Source organism: Pseudorca crassidens, chromosome 20 (assembly GCF_039906515.1).
Source record: "Pseudorca crassidens isolate mPseCra1 chromosome 20, mPseCra1.hap1, whole genome shotgun sequence".
NCBI classification, from domain to species: Eukaryota; Metazoa; Chordata; class Mammalia; order Artiodactyla; family Delphinidae; genus Pseudorca; species Pseudorca crassidens.
The window spans coordinates 8,482,154-8,501,171 of NC_090315.1; the positions used below are offsets into that span (position 1 = coordinate 8,482,154).

Genomic DNA, 19,018 nt, shown 5'->3' on the forward strand with positions numbered 1-19,018 from the left:
TCCCAGTACTTGGCTCATAGGGCTGTCACAAGGGCTGGATGAGGAAATATTCCACAAATGCTTACTGCAGTCCAACAACAGTGACAAGACAGCAAGATTCCTGCTCTCATGGGGGATAGAGACAATACCTACATAAGTAAAGGCTTTAGTGAAGTGGGTCGGATGACGAGAGGTGCTATGGAGAAAAACAAAGCAGAGGGCTCGGGGTGGGGGGAGCAGAATGGTAAATTGCATAGCTCATAGCCAGGCACACTGTAGGTGCTCAGTAATTATTATGATGATCCCCTATGTTGCTAAGCTACTTCTCACTGGAGATGTAGTTACTTGGCAGTCTCCCTTTGGCTTGGCAGGAAAAGGTTACTGGCAAATGTGGTTATTTTTGTTGTTTAATTTTCTTTTTAAAAGAAATTTTCAGTTCTTCTATGTAGGGCTCTGTATTGCAATAGAACAGGGGCATCCTAATAACAGGAAATGTCTCCATAGCACTTCCCAAGTACAAGGAGCGTCATTAAATTATCTCGTTCCCCTGCCACTCAGTAAGATAGAAATTATTATTATCTTCAGCATACGGGTGAGGAAACTGAGGAGATAGGAAGTTTGAAGAACTCCTCGAAGGCCACATGGCCAGGAAGTGGTGGAGGTAGGATTTGAACCCAGGTTCCCTGGCTCCAGGGTCCACTGTCAATCACTTAAACCATCCGGGATGCCTTGTGACCCTAATGCACCAGGATGAACCACAAGGTACCGAACTCTGAAGTCTGCCGTATCTCAGAATTTCATATTCATTTGGAAATGATTTCAGATGACACTCAAATCTCCTGCCAATGAACCACCCACTAAGTGCCGGATGCCGTGCCATATGCTCGGCCCAAGTGACCCACTGCACATAATTCACAACAGCTCTTTTGGCATAGATATTGAGATCCATTCTAGAAAAGCACCCCAGGATGGTGGGGCCTCAGCATGGACTCCAGAGCCAGACTGCTAATTCTAGCTCTGCCTCTACTTCTGCATCTTAGCAGCTGTGTGACCTGGGAAAAGTGAAAGCACCTCTCTGGGCTTCCGTAAAATGGGACTAATGATAGGCTTACCTTAGAAGGCCCTAATGGAACTTCCCTGGCAGTCCAGAGGTTAAGACTCCATGCTTCCACTGCAGGGAGCGCGGGTTCGATCCCTGGTTGGGGAACTAAGACCCCACGAGCCGCGCGGCACAGCCAAAAACAAAAAGCCCTGATGAGGACCAGATGAGCAACAGAGTCAGAGGGCTTGGTTGGTACTGAGCCTGAGACACATTACTACCTAGTTTGATTTTAGAAATGAGAAAGCAGAAGCTCAGAGAAGTTACTAACATGCTGGAGGCTACACAGCACCTATGTGGCATGTAAGACAAGAATCGCGATGCTGGAGTGGTCACTTCTGTGAGCCAGGCCTTCTGCTAAGACAACTAATGCTTACAACAATCCCTTGAGGCAGGGACTGTCAAGGTTCCCATTTTTTAAGTGAAGAAAGTAAGGTTTAGGGCTTCCCTGGTGGGGCAGTGGTTAAGAATCCGCCTGCCAATGCAGGGGGCACGGGTTCGAGCCCTGGTCCAGGAAGATCCCACATGCCACAGAGCAACTAAGACCGTGCGCCACAACTACTGAGGCTGCGTGCCACAACTACTGAAGCCCGCATGCCTAGAGCCCGTGCTCCGCAACAAGAAAAGCCACCAAAATAAGCCCATGCACTGCAATGAAGAGTAGCCCCTGCTCACCGCAACTAGAGAAAGCCCGCACGCAACAACAAAGACCCAACGCAACCAAAAATAAATAAATAAAATAAATAAATTTTTAAAAAAGAAAAGAAAGGTTTAGCAATGAGTCTATGGAATTACAGCTCTGGCATTGCTGATGGCACAGCCCCCATCTTGGGACCAAGTTCCAGGAGCTACGGCTTCAGGGTGGTTCCTGGGGTCCCAGACTGGAGAGGAAGGATGTGAGAGCTCCACGTGACCATCAGGGAGAGAGGCAGCTATGTGACAGAAAGGCAAGAGTTGTCATTATTACAATTATCAATTAATACTAATATGAGGATCTGGTGGGGGCCATTTGCAACAGGTGACATGAGTCAGAAAAGAGCTTCAGAGGTGACTCAGATACAGGGGTGACAGTCAAAATATTCGACACAGCAACACCAGTCCAAATCCGTCTATAAGCATAGAAATCAGAACAGTGGTTGCCTCGCAGTGAGGGTGAGGTAGGGAGTGCTGGCTGGAAAGGAGCTCGAAGGAACATCCTAGAATGATGGCAGTGCTGTCTTGATGGGGAGTTGGTTACACAGGTATTATACAGGTTACAAAGATATTACAAAATTCAAGGACTGTACACTTAAAAACAATCTGTGCATTTTTCTGTATATAATTAGATCTTAGTTTAAATGTCTATTTATGTGTATATATATAAATGTGTGTATTTAACCACAGGTTAACATTTTAGCTGCTGGGTTGGCCTGAGGTGCAGGGGGTCCCAGGGGCGGGGTCTCTCTGGGAGTTTGGGTTAGTGGCTATTTATTCACTGGAGCAGATACATCTCTATTTTAATAACCATTTTAACAGCCAATATGGCCACAGAAGTGTGATCCACCCTGCTCAAATGTCTCGGCTTCCAGAGATCCTCCTGGGCTGCCCCCTGGTTTTATTATAACACCTCCATGCTCCCTCTTCCCTGCCTGCTTTATCTTCCTCCATAGCACGTCACCACCTAAAATACTCTATGGTTTGCTTGTTTATCTTCTTTATTGCCTTCTCCTCCAGCTTGATCAAGAGCTCCAGGAGGGCAGATCTGTCCGTCTTGCTCCCTGCCGTGTCCCCAGTGCTCCAAACAGTGCCAGGCCCTTAACAGATGCTCCACAGATTTTCGGTAAATGACGAACAATATTATAATCTAAAGATAACACTTACTCAGCACTTGCCACGGGCCAAGCACCTGGCTCAGTGCTTACATGAACTCAAAACTGTCCTGTGAGGGAGGTGCTACCATCACTCCTGTTTCACACGTGGGGAACCTGAGTCTCAGAGCAACGCGCTTGCCCAAGGCCACACAGCTAGTCAGTGGCAGAGCCAGGATTCAAACTCAGTCCTGGCAGACCCCATAGGTGTTCAAGACCTGTGTTCACAGAAAGAGGGTGTGACCAGCAGGGAGACTCCATACGTAGATGGTGCCAGAGTTCTAGAACCAGGGAGTCTCGGGCTGACCTGGGTGGGCGCTGGGTAGATGTGGGCATTCTAGGGCAAGGAGTTTGTCTTTTCCAGAGCTGGGGCAGCAGGGTTTGTGGTGATGGGTAACTAGACGATACAGACAGTGGAGGTTCACATCTCAGAACGGTAGGGAGGGTGTGCCACATATTGGAGAGGGTACTGGAGGTTCACAGCAGGGGCAAGGAGGGGCCTCTCAGACCCAGTGGGTAAGGACTATGGCAAAGGGAGGCCTTCAGGATTGGGGTGTGGGCTACCCAAGATGTTGATCAAGCCATGGGGTTCTGGAATCGGAAGCACCTCGTTTAGAGGTAGAGATGAAAGGGAACGGTAAGGGGACTGAGTTCTAGAAAGTGGAGTGAAAGTTGTGTTTGTGGGTGTGGGGAGAGTGGGAAGGGCTTCCAGGAAGTGGGTACAAGAGGTAAAGGGCAGTTCCCAGTAGGTGAGGTTGAGGATCCCGGAAGTGAGCCATAGAGAACCCGGAAATGGCTTTAAGGGGTCCTGAAGAGACACCAAAATTCCCAGAAGGGGTGACAGGATCCCAGAAGTGGGACCACCAAGATGCCGGAAGGGAGCCTCAAGCATCCCGGAAGCAGGTAACTGGATTCCCGGAAGGAAACCAAGCCGCAGCCCTCCTCACCCAGAAACGGGACAGATGCCTTTTCCAAGAGCGCAGTCCGGAGAGGTAGATCTCCTGCAACATCGGGGCACTGAGCTCCACTTCTCCCGCGTCCGAAGTCAGCGAGGGTCGGAAGCCCACGGCCTGGTGCGCTTCAGCCATGTCACGCTACAGCCCTGGGAGGAGGACAGAGGGTCATTCTCCAGACCCCCAGCCCCTTCTCCGCAGACCCAGGGACATAGGACGCCAGCTCACCCTTCCCTAACCACCTGAGGGGTCTTGAGGGTCCTGGCCGAAGACTCCGGTATCGGGAGGACTTCAGTTGGGGACCTCTGTGAACACACAGAAAGGCAGGAGGGATAATTTGCGGGATAATAGCCCTTTTGCGGCTATTCTGAGAACATGGTGCGGGGACAGTGCCCCCCCCCACAAGGGCCTTTCAAGATTCGGGGTTCGGGGCGGGAAACCGGTCCAGGGTGAGTTGCGGGATCTCGGGAAAAACATTAGTCCTAAACCCATTTGAAACGAACACCTGCCGGACGTTGGCATTGTCCACTCCATTTCCGCTTCCCATTCCAAGGCTGGGGCTGGGGGGTGGGAGTGAGGAGGGATTTGGGTGGGGGTTCTCTATAAATTCATACGCTCTGGGGTAGCCCAGCGTCCCCTCCCCCCGCCCCCGGGCTGAAGGGGATGCGGGGGGGAAGCACCCTACTGCGCATGCCTCGCGGGCAGGGATGCTGAGGCTGAGAGCAGAGGCGAGCGTCGAGGACAAGTGATGGAGAGGCCCGCACTCCCAACCCAAGACACAATCCTCCAGCCCCCGCAGGAGCTCGGGCCCCTCCAGTCCGGCACTTACCACGCTGAGTCAGGGGTCCGCCGATCGGATCCTGGAGACCAAGCCCGAGTACACCCCCCCGACCCCCGATTTAGAGCGCCGGACTCAAGCCTCCCACTTGCATATACCCAATCCCAGTGACTGTGAGTCCAAGACTTGGTCGATGGGCCTCCGGAGCACCTGTCCGCCTCCAACTATCCAACATCCAGGAACCCGGATTTCTGTCTAACGGGTGCCTCGCCGGGTATTCAAGTCCCAGGTTTTAACCCCGCCCCCTTCCAATCTTCTATCCCCGCCCCCTTCCAATCCCCGCGCTCAGTTCCCGCCCCCTTCGAATCCCAGCGTCCAATCCCCTCCTTCCGTTCGATTCCCAGCCCACAGACTCCTACCCGCCTGATTCTCCACCATTGGGCCTCCCCCGTTCTACGCAGCACTTCTCCTCCGAACCCGTTTCTTCGGCTCTCCAGTCCACTCTTTGTCTCTCTTCTTTCTCTTTGAGGAAGGAAGCTCAGCTTGGAACTCACAGCCCACGCGCGTGGGAGCCAGAGTGAATCTCAGCCCTACCACCCAGGAGAGGGGGGAGGACTGCTTTGGGGTCAGGTCGGCCCACCAAAACCACCCACGGAAGATGCAGCTGCAGGGATTAAGTTGGCGTGGAGGTGCTACAGCAGATTGGATTCAAGTTAGTCAGAGGGACTTCCGTGAAGGGAAAAGTGAGTGGGTAAAGGTGAGGGGCTCAGGGACCGAGCTCAGATTGGGAGGCCAGAATGGGCACAGACAAGCAGAGACTGAAACATGGAACTCTCGTTTTATTCAGCTCTGGACGTTAATATTCTTTGTCCATGCTGGGTCCGGTGTGCACGTGGTCCAGCCCAGTCGCTGCCTGGGGAGAGCCCAGGAGGTGGAGTTAGGGGAAAAGAAACTTGGGGTCACGGCCCCGATACACAGATGGGTAGACTGAAGCCAGCGGACTAGCAGAGATGTGCCCAACATCACCCAGAGAGCCGGGCACTGCGCTGGCCTCCTTGCCTCAGGCTGGGGTCCTGGAGACGCAGCAGGAGTCTGGCCGCGCGCCGCCGGCGGCGCCCATAGCTGTGGGGATCCTGAGGCTCGCGGCCCGCCTTCCCTGAGAGCTCCTTGGTGGAGGCAGAGCGGAGCCAGTATATGATCTCTGGCAGGCGGTGCGTCTGGCACGTGCCCAGTGAACAGAGGTGCCTGTGCTGCTGGGAGACCTGGCGCTGGGGCCGCCTGGGGATGGAGCGTGAGAGAAAAGCGGGTTCAAACAATCCACTCGAGAAATGGAGCCCTGTGGGCGACCCAGAACTCCGAGATTGGCGGGCGCGTTTCCTGATCAACTTCCGATTCCACCGAAGCGGAAAACCGCCTAGAGAGGTCGCACGCCCCTCGCGGTCTCCCTCCGGCTGTGTCCCCGCTGACACCGGCGTTTCTCACCTGCCCGCGGAGTCCGGGTCCCCCAGGGTGGAGGAGGCGAGGAGCAACAGCAGGAGGATGTGGGCGGTCATCGTGGGGGTGGGGCGGGCGGGGTCCGAGAAACCGGTGGGTGAAGCGGCTCCTCTGCGCTGCTGCCCCACCCCCTTCCCGGGCCTGGAAAATGCCCCCTGAGCGCCTGCTTCAGTGCGAGGAATCCGGGCGTCCCCACTTCTCAGGCCGAGAAAACGGAGGCCAAGAGCCACACCACGCCAGAAGGGCAGGATTAGGATCCGGACACCCACCTCCCGCACCGCGGCCACGGAGCCCTCACGGGTCCCGCCGAGGTGCTATCTACGCCCCTGGGAAGCCTCGGGAGACGCGACCCCTTTAAGGCGGAGAGAGGAGGGGCGGGGCAGCTGACACCTGCAAGTGACGTCGCAGCTTCTGGCTTCCAGGAAAGGGGTGGGGGCGGGGAAGCGCTAGGCTATTTAGATGCGAACTCACCCACATCTGTCAGGGACCAGACTAGCGTTAAGTCTCAGGGGACAGGCGACTTCCAGAGAGGGGCCTGGGCAATGTGGGACATTGGCAATTGGGACAGGTGGCAAAGACAGCCAACTGAAGTTGTAGAGTCTGAGCCCTAACACCCTCCTGGTAGAAGAGGAATAGATGTAGACGGGTGTGGGGTGCAGGCAGGCCTAGAGCTCCAGCTGTACTGAAGCAGGTGTAGGAGGGCCATGGAAAGAAAAGCCTGGGATTCCGTCTCCGGTGATCCAGGTCGTGTGGACAGAGACCTGGGGGACCAGCTACTCGAGAAAGGAAGGGCAGGCACATGTAGACACCATGTCAGCAGCAGGGGCTGAAAAGACAGCCCCTGGGGAGTTGTGAAGCAGGGTAGTGGAGCCTCAACGTGCATCTCCGTAAAGTGTGGCAGAGGGTGGGAACCCCCCCGAGCTCCGAGCCAGGATGGGGGAGGTAGCAGGCACCCACCCCCACAAAGAACTCTATCCCCGGACCTCCCTGGTGGTGCAGTGGTTAAGAGTCCGCCTGCCAATGCAGGGGACACAGGTTCGAGCCCTGGTCCCCTGGTCTGGAAAGATCTCACATGCAGCGGAGCAACTAAGCCCATGCGCCAGAACTACTAAGCCTGCGCTCTAGAGCCCGTGAGCCACAACTACTGAGGCCGTGTGCCACAACTACTGAAGCCCGCGTGCCTAGAGCCCATGCTCCGCAACAAGGGAAGCCACTGCAATGAGAAGCCCGCGCACCACAACGAAGAGTAACCCCCACTCAGCACAACTAGAGAAAGCCTGCGCTCAGCAACAAAGACCCAATGCACACAAAAATAAATAAATAAAAGAACTCTATCCCCCTCCATCACCCCCCCGACTCAGTTTCCCCAGATGGAGAGGGCAGGGCAGTAGTCACTGCCAGTCAGCCCTGGTTTGGCCTTGGAGGGTCCTGGACAGGAAAGAACAGCCAGAGAGGAACAATGTGTGTGATGGGGGAAGGCAGGAGAGAGAGCTTTCTGGGGAACTTAAGGGCCCAGCTGTGCCGGGAACCCACACCCCAGCCCTCGCCCAGCCCAGCAGGGCAGCTGGGAGCAAAAGTCTGGCCCAGTGGGGACAAGAGGGACCAGGGCCTCAGGAGGCCCGAGAGGGAGGTGGGGGGAACAGACCCCGAGAGCCAGTGGAGAAGGCCCTGCGAGTGACCTGAGGGCAGAGGTGGGCCAAAGACTTGAGAGCAGGGCTGTGGAACCCCAGAGACGGCCGGGGGTGGGGTGGAGGTGTAGTAAGACCAAGAGACACAGAAGTGGTGACAGAGACCGGCAGCCACCAGCAGGCGCTGTCCCCACGCTCCGGGTGCCTGGCATCTCAGCACCTAAGGAGGGAACCCCAACCCCACTTCGCCCCCAGGAAGCTGAGCCATCCCAGCTGAGGATTTATTGGCGTAAATGCAACCATATAAAAACATAAGTTATGAAAAACACAGTCACGATGTGCCCGCAACCCCCCCGCCCCGCCCCGGCCCAGGCCCCAGAAACCCCCTTCTGTGGGAGGGAGGGAGAGGAAGGGGGAGCCCTGAAACTGCCTAAGAACGCTGCAGCCCCTGGGCCCTTGCAGGGCCGGCCTGGCCGGGGTGGGAGAACCCGGATGCTGCCTCAGCGCATCCGGTAGTCGGTGGAACAGGACAGCTCGCACAGCTGGCCTTTGAAGTCCAGATCAATGGTGAAGTCCAGGTCGCGCTGTGGGGAGAGTGCGGGCGTGAGGGGGAACCTGGGACAGGGCAGGCCAAGACAGAGGGTAGCGGGGGTGCGGTAGGGAGGGGTGGCCACCCCAGCCCACCTGAGGTGCCGTGGGCCCCCCGGCTGTCTACACACCCTCCCCAGAGACCCCACACTGCCGGTCCCACTCCCAGCATCTGTCTTGAACCCCACCTGACTCCCCGTGAGAAGCTCCATGTGACATCCTCAAACCACCTAGAACCCAGCCACGCCCCCCGCCTTGGGTGGGGTGGCAGAGCTCAGCTGCTGACTCTTGCATCATGATTTCCCCCATCAAAACCAGCCCCATCAGCAGGTTATTTTCTCCTTCTTTTACAAGAAGCAAACTTCCTCCTCTCAAAAAGCTCTGTGGTCCCACCCCACCGTCCCCACTTCCTCTCCTCCAAGGCTTCCTGGACGCCGACCCTCTTGTGCCCGTCACCCCCAGCACGCTGGAAAAACTGGGGCAAAGTCACCAATGACCTCAATGACTTCTGCCCTCAGTCCTCACTGCACTTCACCCCTGGCTCCCAGCTTCCTCCTCCCTCTCTGGGTCTCTCAGTTTCTAGTTTGGGTTTTCTCCACCTCTGCACTACTGACATCTAGGGCTGGACCACTCCTCGCTGTGGGGGGATTCTTATCTTGTGCGCTGCAGATAGAGCAGCTCCCCCGCCTCTACCCACTAGATGCCAGCAGTACCCCTTCTTCAGTTGACACCCAAAATGCCTCCAGACAATGACATGGGTGGGTGAGGCAAAATCATCCCTGGCTGAGAATAGCTGCTTAAACCGGTTCTCATATCCCTGACTTAGAAAGCGGGCACACCCACACTGGCCCCACAGAAGCTCCTGACTTTGCCCTAGACCTGCTTCCCCACCGTGTCTCAGGCTGATGGCAGCTCCGTCCTGCCAGGTACTCAGGAGAAAAAAGCAGGGCAAGAGACGGCCCTCCTTTCCTTCCCTCACCCCCATACTTGGGCGAGGATATCCTGTCAGCTCTCCCGCTGGCCCCGCCCCCACCTGCTCAAATACCTGCCGGCCCCTTTCCCAGCTGGACACAGAATTCACTTCCCGCTGGCATTTACCACGTGACTGTCCTGTGTCTAGAACATGAGTGCCAGGAGGGCAGGGGTTCAGCCTGATCACCGCTGGGGCCCCAGGGCCCCCTGGTTTCTAGTAGGTACTCAATAAAACTGTGGTCCATAGACAGACCTGGGGGGCCCCCAGACAGATGAGGTCAGAGCACAGTGTAGCCAGGTTGGCTGGCAGGCTTGGGGCTGAGGGGTGCTGGGGCCCCAAAACGCCTGAGTCTACCCCCCCCCAGAGCCTCACGTTGTTCTTGGCATTGGGCCGCATGCCAATGGTGCCAAAGATCTCCTCGCCCGTCTTCACCGTCAGGTAGTCCTCCATGTAGAACACCGTCTGCTTCCAGTGCGTGTATGGGGACTCAGGGCCTGGCGGGGGAGGCGGGTCAGCCGGGCTCACCCGCCTCCTAACCTTCCCAGCCCACACCTTCCCCTCTGCCCAGACACCCCAGCGGCCAGTGACTACCAACTAAGCGGTGACTGTGGCCCCTTCACCCTTGTCAAGCCTGGGAGGGGCTGTTTCACGGGTGGGGAAGCGGAGGCACCGCACGCTCAGGTTGGCTGGCAGAGCCGGCGTCAGAACCCGGGTCCTCGGTGTCCCCGTGGCTCCCTCTGGCCACGCCTGTCACATGCCCCACGGCCCCTGGGCCCCCGCTGCCCCAGGGCCCCGCCTCACTGGTGGAGAAACCGGTCCTCTTGTGGCAGCGGGTGAACTCGATGTTGAAGTAGGCCACCAGCGCATGCACGTAGTCGTTCCGCTTCACTTGCAGGCAGAAGGGGGAGGTGAAGGTCAGGTCTTCCACCTTGACAGTGTAGATGTCCACCTCCTGCGGGATAAGTCTCGTGAGCCCCACTCCCCGACCTCCGGCCCAGCGGGGAAAGCTGGGGGTGCCCCGCTGGATGCCCTGTTCCCTGCTCTCCCAACTCCAGCCCGAATCCAACAGTTCGACCTCCTACAACAACTACTGGTCCTTAGAGAACCGCCCGTTTTCCCCTCTCCACTGCCTGTACCCTGCCCCTGGCCACCATCCCCGCCTCCGATGCGGCAGCATCTTAACAAGGTTCCGTGGCTCCCGCCCTCTCCCCCCACATCCCTTACTCCACGTTATCAGCCAGTGTGACAGTTTAAAAACAGATCATGTCACATCCCTGCTTAAAATCCTTTGACTGCTCCCCGGTGCACTCAAAGCAAAACCGTGACTCCTGACTCAGGCCATGGAGGCTCGCCCAGTCAGGGCGTCTGCCCTGCCATCTCCCTCTACAAACTCCCTCCTCCACCCAGGTTTGCCCGCCATGAGCATCCCAGCAAGATTTGATACTGTGGGTCGGGAGGGAGACCTCAAAAAAGGATGGCTGCTGGTAGTCTTTATCAGGGACCCATGTGTGTATAAACTCACTCGTGGTGCTGGGCTTTCTGCATTTGGTGGCCCTGCCTGGGGTCTTAGCTGCCTGCCTTGGGCGGACGTGCCCTCCGGGAGGTGTGCCTTGGGGTCAGGGCCAGCCTATGTCACTGCCTTGTTCTGGAACCCAAGGGCCATGCCTGGCTCACAAAGCTCTTTAACTGAAGTGGCTTCTCCAGGCGTCTAGCGCCACCTCCAGCAGATCCATCGGGCTCCCAAGACCTCGGGCAAGCAAGCACTCTGTGCACTGAGGTCCCACGCACCGGCCCTTCTTGGGCTGACCCTGCGGGACACCCAGCCACCCCACCCCCTCACCTTTATCAGGCAAGCGTTGGTGACCAGCTGCTTGGGGTCCACCACATCCACCAGGGGCTCCTTGATGGCCACATCTTTGATGCAAGACATGTCAAAGCCGTACACGTTCTCCCACCCTGGGGAGGAGGGGAGGGGTGAGCCCGTGGGGGCACCCGGCCCCAAGCTGCCCCACCCCTTGGGCTCCTCAGGCCCCGAGCTCACAGTGGATCTTGTAGTCTTTGTACTGCCGGTCCTCGATGGCCGTCACATACAGCGTGGCTCGGTCCGGGAAGATGAGGCCGTCGGGTGCCTGCACAGTGCGAAGGAGCAGGGCAAGGGCATGAAGGATGCGGGGCCTCGGCAACGCTGCCCCATTTTGTCTCCTTGCCCGTTTTGTCTCTTTATCCACCACCTCTGCCCCCGCCCTGGTCTGGGCTACCAACATTTCCCACGTGGACTCCTGAAGCGGCCCCCTCCCCGGTCCCCAGCCTCAGCCCTCGGCTTGCTCCCCGGATGGCTGCCTGATGGCTCCCAGGAGCATCTAAGTCAGACCCTGTCCTTCAGAGGTCCTGAGGAATCCTCAGAAGCACGCCCCCGCCCCCACTCCCCGGAGGAGTAAAGCAAAGTCTCTCAGGGGTCACACAAGATCTGCACAGGCCCCTCCACCCCTCGCCTCACCCCCTGGCACCCCCGGCCCCCGCCCTGGCTTCCCACCCCTCGCCCCCCAGTGCTCCTCCAGATCCTCATTCCACTACAACTTCGCCGCTGCTCAACACACAGCAGGTGCACTCCTGCCCGAGAACCTATGCACTGGCTGAAATCCTCTGCCCAGTGTGCCTTTCCACTCAGATCCCACACAGCTCCTTCCCATCCTCTGTTCAGGTCTCAGTCACCTCCCGTGGGAGGCCTGCTCTGACTTGAGCACCTGGGACCACAGCCCCCCAGTCCCTCCCTATCCCTATGCCCTGCTATTGTTCTCTTCCCGGCACTAACTCTCCTGACACTGTACCATCTCCCTGTCCCTGTCTAGCTTCCAGTACTGGCTCCCCTGTCTTGGCTGTGGGCCTCCTAACATCTGTGTAGATGTATTCAATCCCCTGTATTCACTGCTACTGTGGGAAATACCTAGCATGGCTTTCCTTTTCTGCCTAGACCCTGACATATGCTCAACAAAACAGCCGAAGGACCCTGGCCTGCATCAGCTGCTCCCACCCCACTGGGGGACTCACCAGCCACTTGTCTCGGGCATAGAGCACGGTGTTGAGCATCGACTCGTAGAAGAGGCAGTAGCCCATCCACTCGCTGATGATGATGTCCACCTTCTCCACCGGAAGCTCCACCTCCTCCACCTTCCCCTTGATGATGGTCACCACTGTGGGGCAGACAAGGGCACATGCCACCAGCCCAGAGGAGGCCCATCTGCTCACCTCCCTTGGGGGGGATGGGGGATGGTCCAGGGCCTGGGGACCCCACTGGGACAGCCCTTGTCGTCTCAAGGAAGGGCTGGGGGTTGTATTGGGGCATCTACAAAGAACTCCGCGAGCTGAAGCCACACCCTGTTAACTTAGTTTTAAAATTCATTCATCATGGGGTATTTTTGAGGTAGGAGCAAAAACTTTACGTGGATTAGGTATTAGGTGACATTAAGATTTTGCCACTAACAGTCAGGCCTAGGGCCCGGTGCGGAGAGCCCTTCGTCCTGGGACACGAGGCGCAGTCAGAAAGGTGGCTGACCCCTCGCCCGTCACGCACTGCACATTCGTGGGGAAGCTGCTAAACCATTCGTAGACGACCTGCTTCTGGGTCAGGGTTTCATACTCAGCAGAGCAGCTCCCTCGCTGCAATCTATTAAAAGTCAGGCCTTGATGCGAGGGTTTTGTTTTGTTTTGTTTTTCAAAAAAAGAAAAATTAAAAAAAAAAAAGATTTTCCCGCTAACAGTCATGGTCTTTTTTTGGCTGCACTCTGCAGCTTGTGAGATCTTAGTTCCCCGACCAGGGATCGAACCCCGGCCCCGACAGTGAAAGCGCCAAGTCCTAACCACTGGACCGCCAGGTCATGTTTTGTGTGTGTGTGCGTGTGTGTGTGTGTGTTTGTTTTAATTTATTTATGTTATTTATTTTTGGCTATGTTGGGTCTTCATTGCTGCGCATGGGGTTTCTCTAGTTGAGGTGAGGGGGCTACTCTTCGTTGCGGTGTGTGGGCTTCTCGTTGTGGTGGCTTCCCCTGTTGCGGAGAACAGGCTCCAGGCTCAAGGGCTCTAGAGTGCAGGCTCAGTAGTTGTGGCACACGGGCTTAGTTGCTCCGCGCATGTGGGATCTTCCTGGACCAGGGCTCGAACCCATGTCCCCTGCATTGGCAGGCGGATTCTCAACCACTGTACCACCAGGGAAGCCCAGGTCATGCTTTTAAAATGGCCTTATCTATTAGAGACACACGCAGCAGTACTTATACAGTCGGAATTTGCTTCAAAAGGAGATATTTGAAGCTGAGTAATGGGTACTTGCGGATGCATTATATTAGTCTCTTTTAATAAAATCCCTTCAGCTTCTAGAATGCCAAGAGCCCTCACATCTGAAAAACCCACCATCTTCCCATGTTCTCTGCCCCTCAAACCTTGCAGGTGGGAAGGACAATTTGGCAGTGTCTGCCCAACTTCCATTTTTGACCCACACGATCCTACTTTTATGAACTGACCTCACAGATACACTAGTTTGTATATGAGATGACAATGACGTTACACGTAGGGGGATGGAAACCTAGGAAGCTTAAATGCTCATCACCAGGGGCTTGGTTAAGAAAGCTGGTGTATGTGTAGACAGATGATGTCAGCCATCAAAAAGCAAGATCCTCTCAACATCGTGAGAAGTGTTAAACCACATGATAAGCAGGTGAAAAAAACAAAAGGCAGAAGACTTGTATTAATATGTATGAAATGCTACCTGTGTCAAAAACCAGCACATGAACGTAGAAACACACACACACGTATATTTGCTCATAGGTACAGACTTCTCCAGAAGGGACCACTGGCTGCACTCAGAGAAGGGCGGCTGAGAGGCAGGTAGGAGACTTCTTACTACAGGCCCTCATATGCCAACCACGTGACTCTAACACTCACTGAAAAAATGAAAGACTGCTTCTTGCCCCGCTCCCCCTCCCCCCTTTTCTAAAGACTGAGGCACTGAGCTTGCGACTTCTGCACTCAGATTCTAAGATGACTTGTCAGGTGGTGGGTTCTGAGAAGGCTGGATTCTTGGGCTGTCGGCAGCCCAGAGTCCACAGAGGAAGAACGCCTGAATTTGAGTTCAGTGGCCCCCATCCCCTTGCCGAGGGCCCCGGGGAAGCTGGGATCACCCGCTCCCTCCCCACCAACCCGTTCTCTTCCTGGGCTCACCGTGGTCTAACTTGTTGGCTTTGACGATCTTCACCGCATAATCAGAGATACTGGAACACTCGATCTGGGGGCCCAGGAAGAAGGGAGGGTGAGAGCCCCCCCCAGTCCCACCCTCAGTCCCCATCCCCCTCCACCCAATCCCTGAGCCCCAAGGGGCCCCCTGTCCGTCCCCAGGCCCAGGCCCGCCTGCTGCCTAGGACACTCACCCCGATGACCTTGCGGGCCCCGGCCTTGGCAGCGAACATGCAGAGGATCCCTGTGCCCGAGCCCACGTCCAGCACCACCTTGTCTTTGAAAAGGTGCCGGTTGTGAAACATGGAGTTTCGGTACGTGAGGGTGCGGACCTCATCTTTCAGCATTTCCTGAAGGGGGTGGGTACAAAGATATCATGAAGGGGCCTGCATCCCCAACTGTAAAACAGGGTGCCCTGGCCTCCAACACACTGACCATTTCGAGAGCTAGAGCTCAGACCTCTAACTTGCTTTAGTCCCATTGGAACAAGTCATTTCCCTTCCATACGCCTCAGTTTCCCTATTTGTAAAATCGGACTGGGTGGACTAAACTCCCATATCAGCCACCTTAGGTTCTACCATTGCCACCTAAGCCCCTGTGAGCCTTGGCTTTAAAAAGTCCTCAGTAAGTTAATGCCACTGAACCGCATACTTGCAAATGGTTAATTTTGTTATGTATATTTTATAACGATTAAAAAAAGAAAAATCTTCACAATTCCATCCCAGCTGCTTTCTGGGACCTCGGCCTCCATCGCGTGCAAAAGGATCGAGAAGCCTTCAGCACACTGGGCACGAGCAGCTGGGGGACAATCCCGCCGCCGGTCACAAGAGGGCGGCAGAGACCGGCAGGCCCTGAACTCTGGCTAAAGTCTCAGGCACACATGCGCGCTCCCACCCCAGCCTCCCAAGAGGGGCCCAGCAGAGAGCCAGGCTAACCTCTGTCTCCAAGGCAACGGCTGGGAGAGGCGACCCTGGAGCGTGAGCCTCGCATGCGCAGAGGGGAGGCCCACTGCCAGGGAAGGCAGTGCGCATGCGTTGGAAATTAAGTTCCAGCCCTCCCAAACATTAACCCCCCTGAAGATGCAGCAGCTTTATGAGCTGTCTGTCCATACTCACCTCGTGGATGCCAAAGTGAGCATAGGAGTCAAAGTAGTAATCTTTGGACGTCATGTCCTCAGCGTTGGGCTTCTCGCTGCTTTCTGCCTGGGCACAGGAGACCTGGGAGGGGGCGGATGGGAACAGGGGTCAAACCTGGGGGCTCCCCACAGACTCTTAAGCCTCCAGGTCCCTACTTCTCCCTGGAGTATAGAACCACCCTCCCAAACCGTACCGTGGCAATCCTAAAGGCCCCGCCTGCCATCTTGCCTCTCCCAGGAACCCCCAAACCTAACACCCCATTTTCCTCTTCCAGGACCCCCCCAGAGCACCATCCAGGAGAGCACCCCTGATACCTCAGCCACGCCTACCATCTCTCCAGTCTCTCTGCCCCCGTCTCTAGCTCAGCCCACAGCTGGGGAGGGGAGGAGAGGGGAAGGCAGAACGGGGACAGACATAGGGAAGGACAAAGGGGGGGCTGGAAATGGAGTTAAGGAAGTAGCCACAGTGTTGGGGGAGGCCAGATAGGGGCCACAAACCTGGAGGGAGTTTGTACTAAGTGTTTCCGGGGCACAGGGTAAACTGATTTGAAGCAGGAGGGATCATAGTTAAGACCACTAGAAAGGGCCTGATGTGTGACAAGATATGTATATGTGGGGAAGGGTCTCACAAAAGGATATTTACTTCTTCAAGAGGCGGCTGGAGGCTCATCCCATTAGCCAAGGTGGCTACAAAATTCTAGGAGAGAGTAACAGGGAGAAAGGATTAGCTACTGGGAGTGACTAGGGGAGGGCCAGGCCAAGGGACCCGGGCTCTTGGGGGACAAGGAGGTATTTCCTATAATTTTGCTTTTTTTTGAGGAGAGTGGACAAATAAAGAGGCAAGGCTGTTTTTAAAAGGGTATGGGGCAGGTGGGGGGGGGAGTAGAAGGGGAAGGGGGGTTCTATCCCAGCTGTGGCTGGAGAGATGGTGGCCTGCACCCACACTGCCCCTCTTTGGCCAGGCACCTGATGACACACCTCCCCCATCCAGGCCAGAGGAACTGGCACCCACTGGGCACACAGGCACTGCCAGCTGTCACTCCCCCTCATCACCTAATCCCCCCAGATTAGGTGACACTTCCTGACACAAACCCCCATCCTGGGGTGCCATGAGTAGCTGGGGGAGGGTGGTTGGCAGGGTGTACCCACTGGGCACCTGCCACCTCCGCAAACCAGTCTCTCGTCTGAGAGGATTCCAGAAAGGAGGTGTGGCACACAGACGCCCCCACCAGAGCTGGCACCCCGGCCGCTAGCTCCTGCCTTGGACTCAGGGAGTCCCAAACAAAACCAGTGAGAGCCAACCTCCTCGATTATCACCCGCTGCCCAGGAGGGTAGAATACCAGGGAGGAGGCCAGACTCTGGACCCTCAAGCCCACCTACCCTCCATTCAAACAACCATCCCAGGCCCTGAAACCCCCCAGGTGTGGGGCAAAGTCCTGGGGCAACCTCTGGGGAAGATATTTCCTCCACCCACACAGGCCCTGGTCCAGGAGACAGCCGAGGGGGATAGGAGTCATTGGAGTGACCCCTAGGGGCTGCCCCCCAAGGTATGCATCTTGGGAGCCGACCTCCCATTCCAGAGACTGCTTACAAGGTAAGGGGTGAGAGTAGGGAGACTCCATCAGATTACAGCTTTTCCTGATGTAACCACCCTCTAGGCTCCAAGAAGCGTGAAATCACAGACATGACCCCCTGGACTCCAAGCCCCACCTCTATCCTCCCAAGCCAGTGAATGACGTGGATTAAGAAGGGCTGCTGGTGAGAGGATTTTCCCACCGGGGCGCATTTCTCAACACCGCCGATACCTCCGCCAAACAAGCCCCCAGAGCGCTTGAAACACAGCACCGGAACCAGCCCCATAGGGCTGCACGAGAATCAAACCTCACGGGACACCATTTCAGGCAACCAGGCTCAGGACCCTCAAACAGGGCCTCAGGAAAGGGGAGGTCAACTCCCACCCTCACAAATGCCCCAGAGAGAGAACGGGCTCCAGAAGGGGGTAAAGTTCGCTGCGTCCATTCCCTCACATCCCCTTCCCAGTACAGATTCTCCCTCCCCTAGCCCGGGAGGGCTTCGACGGGAGGTGGGCTTTGGGACACGCCCCATGAAAAAGATGTCCCTCCCACACACCCAGAAATGGCCACAAGGGGGTGCACAGGGCCTAAGCCGGAAGGATCTCCTTCAGCTAGATGCCCCCCCCCACCAACCAAAGGGAGGTCACAGGGGCATGCCCCATCCCCCTAGCTCCCAAAGAGGGGAGAATCCAGGGACAGGAAACAGGGGGTGGGAGGGGGGCCCGGAGGGAACCAATCCTTCGTCTTCCTACAATCTCAACGCAAGAGTGCAGGAAACCTGGACGGATGCCTGAACAGATGCCCTGGTCCGGGAAGGGATTTGTTGAGAGTCGAGATACACTGCCCCTCCCAAGAGACTCTTTACTTCGCGGAGGTCCCCAAGTAAGTCCCATCCCGAGGTGCCTGTCACGATCCCCGGGGAGGGGGTCAGGGGGCCTCAGAAGGAGGGTCAGAGCCTCCTCTCCGCCCCCCCGGGGCGCCCCTCCCCCGGCCGGGGGCGGGGCCTTTGTCCCGCACGTGGAACCCGCCGGGCCAGCGGGCACTGCACACCACCTCCCCACCCACCGCGCCGCGGCCACGTGGGGGCCAGGCCGGAAGCGCCCCCAGCCCTCCTCCACGTGGAAGGGGGCAGGAGACCCTCGGAGCGGCGTGCTGCCTCAGGCCCCCGAAAGCTAGGGAACCCGCACTTCAAACGGTATCTCCATATCCGGAGAATGCGACGCCCCCTCCGTACGGCTGGGGGCTTTCAGCCCCAATCCGGCGACTTAGAGCCCCTTCCCCAAGACGGAGGCATAAAATACCGACCTCCAAACCGCCCCCTGCCCCCTGCCCCTGACGGCGCTCCAGGCGCTCACCTCCATGATGCAGTTCGCGGCCTCGGCTGCCGCCATCTTCACCCGCGCCTATTCCTCCTCCGGCCGCCGAGACCCCCCCCTTCTCCGCACTCCCCCGGGACCGCCTTATACCGGAGGGTCCAAGGCCCGCCCACCGCGACCCCGCCTGGAGATCTCATTGGCAATGGAGGCGACCCGTCTGGGGATACCGTTTAGCAATTGGGTGAAGAAAACGCCCATCAAAGTCGAGGGGCCCGCCCAGTCTGGCGTGCCGAACCCCGCCCCCATAAGTCGACCGGGATGGGAAAGACTGCCTGTCTGTCGCAAGAAGTACGACTGATGATTGGGCAAAATCTACAGGGAGTTCCCGCCCCTACTCCCCCAGCACCGCCTCAAAGCTTCCCGGCGGACC

The 19,018-nt window shown here is 57.0% G+C and overlaps 3 protein-coding genes across 9 annotated transcripts in view; all 3 read right to left on the reverse strand.

Moving 5' to 3' along the window:
- The window catches only part of CPT1C (carnitine palmitoyltransferase 1C), a 48,410-nt gene extending 43,457 nt beyond the window's left edge, over positions 1 to 4,953 (reverse strand). For all 4 annotated transcript variants that reach the window (XM_067718465.1, XM_067718463.1, XM_067718464.1 and 1 more), the window contains exons 1-3: positions 4,708 to 4,953; positions 4,121 to 4,183; positions 3,873 to 4,027 (exon numbers count right to left, since the gene is read on the reverse strand). In XM_067718465.1, coding sequence (XP_067574566.1) covers positions 3,873 to 4,013 — 141 coding nt within the window. In that variant the 5' untranslated portion in view covers positions 4,014 to 4,027; positions 4,121 to 4,183; positions 4,708 to 4,953. The remainder of the gene's footprint in view (positions 1 to 3,872; positions 4,028 to 4,120; positions 4,184 to 4,707) is intronic.
- A 525-nt stretch (positions 4,954 to 5,478) lies between these two features.
- ADM5 (adrenomedullin 5 (putative)) lies at positions 5,479 to 7,654 on the reverse strand. Its single transcript, XM_067718501.1, has 2 exons — positions 6,139 to 7,654; positions 5,479 to 5,934 (listed from the first exon to the last, which is right to left on the reverse strand). Exons 1-2 carry the CDS (start codon positions 6,207 to 6,209, stop codon positions 5,679 to 5,681), a joined length of 327 nt encoding a protein of 108 aa, XP_067574602.1. The 5' UTR covers positions 6,210 to 7,654; the 3' UTR covers positions 5,479 to 5,678.
- A 391-nt stretch (positions 7,655 to 8,045) lies between these two features.
- PRMT1 (protein arginine methyltransferase 1) lies at positions 8,046 to 18,782 on the reverse strand. 4 transcript variants are annotated; one of them, XM_067718474.1, is made up of 11 exons: positions 18,628 to 18,738; positions 16,341 to 16,394; positions 15,678 to 15,779; positions 14,757 to 14,912; positions 14,551 to 14,614; positions 12,388 to 12,530; positions 11,381 to 11,468; positions 11,180 to 11,295; positions 10,141 to 10,291; positions 9,712 to 9,833; positions 8,046 to 8,362 (listed from the first exon to the last, which is right to left on the reverse strand). In XM_067718474.1, the coding sequence occupies exons 1-11, from the start codon at positions 18,661 to 18,663 to the stop codon at positions 8,279 to 8,281; spliced, it is 1,116 nt and encodes a 371-aa protein (XP_067574575.1). In that variant the 5' UTR covers positions 18,664 to 18,738; the 3' UTR covers positions 8,046 to 8,278. The 4 variants fall into 4 exon arrangements, with proteins under 4 accessions (XP_067574575.1, XP_067574576.1, XP_067574577.1 ...); XM_067718475.1 differs by lacking the exon at positions 16,341 to 16,394 and having other exon boundaries at positions 18,628 to 18,782; XM_067718476.1 differs by lacking the exons at positions 16,341 to 16,394; positions 18,628 to 18,738 and adding an exon at positions 16,013 to 16,101.
- Between the last annotated feature and the right edge of the window lie 236 nt (positions 18,783 to 19,018).

Excerpts from the sequence above, each read along its gene's own strand:
- PRMT1 (XM_067718474.1), bottom strand. The coding sequence starts at position 18,663 with ATGGCGGCAGCCGAGGCCGCGAACTGCATCATGGAG. Across the intron at positions 10,292-11,179 it reads CCAACGCTTGCCTGATAAAG|GAGGTGGACATCTACACTGT; the intron begins GTGAGGGGGTGG and ends CTTATCCCGCAG. Across the intron at positions 9,834-10,140 it reads GAGGACCGGTTTCTCCACCA|GCCCTGAGTCCCCATACACG; the intron begins GTGAGGCGGGGC and ends CTCCCCCGCCAG.
- ADM5 (XM_067718501.1), bottom strand. The coding sequence starts at position 6,209 with ATGACCGCCCACATCCTCCTGCTGTTGCTCCTCGCCTCCTCCACCCTG. Across the intron at positions 5,935-6,138 it reads GACCCGGACTCCGCGGGCAG|GCGGCCCCAGCGCCAGGTCT; the intron begins GTGAGAAACGCC and ends CTCCATCCCCAG.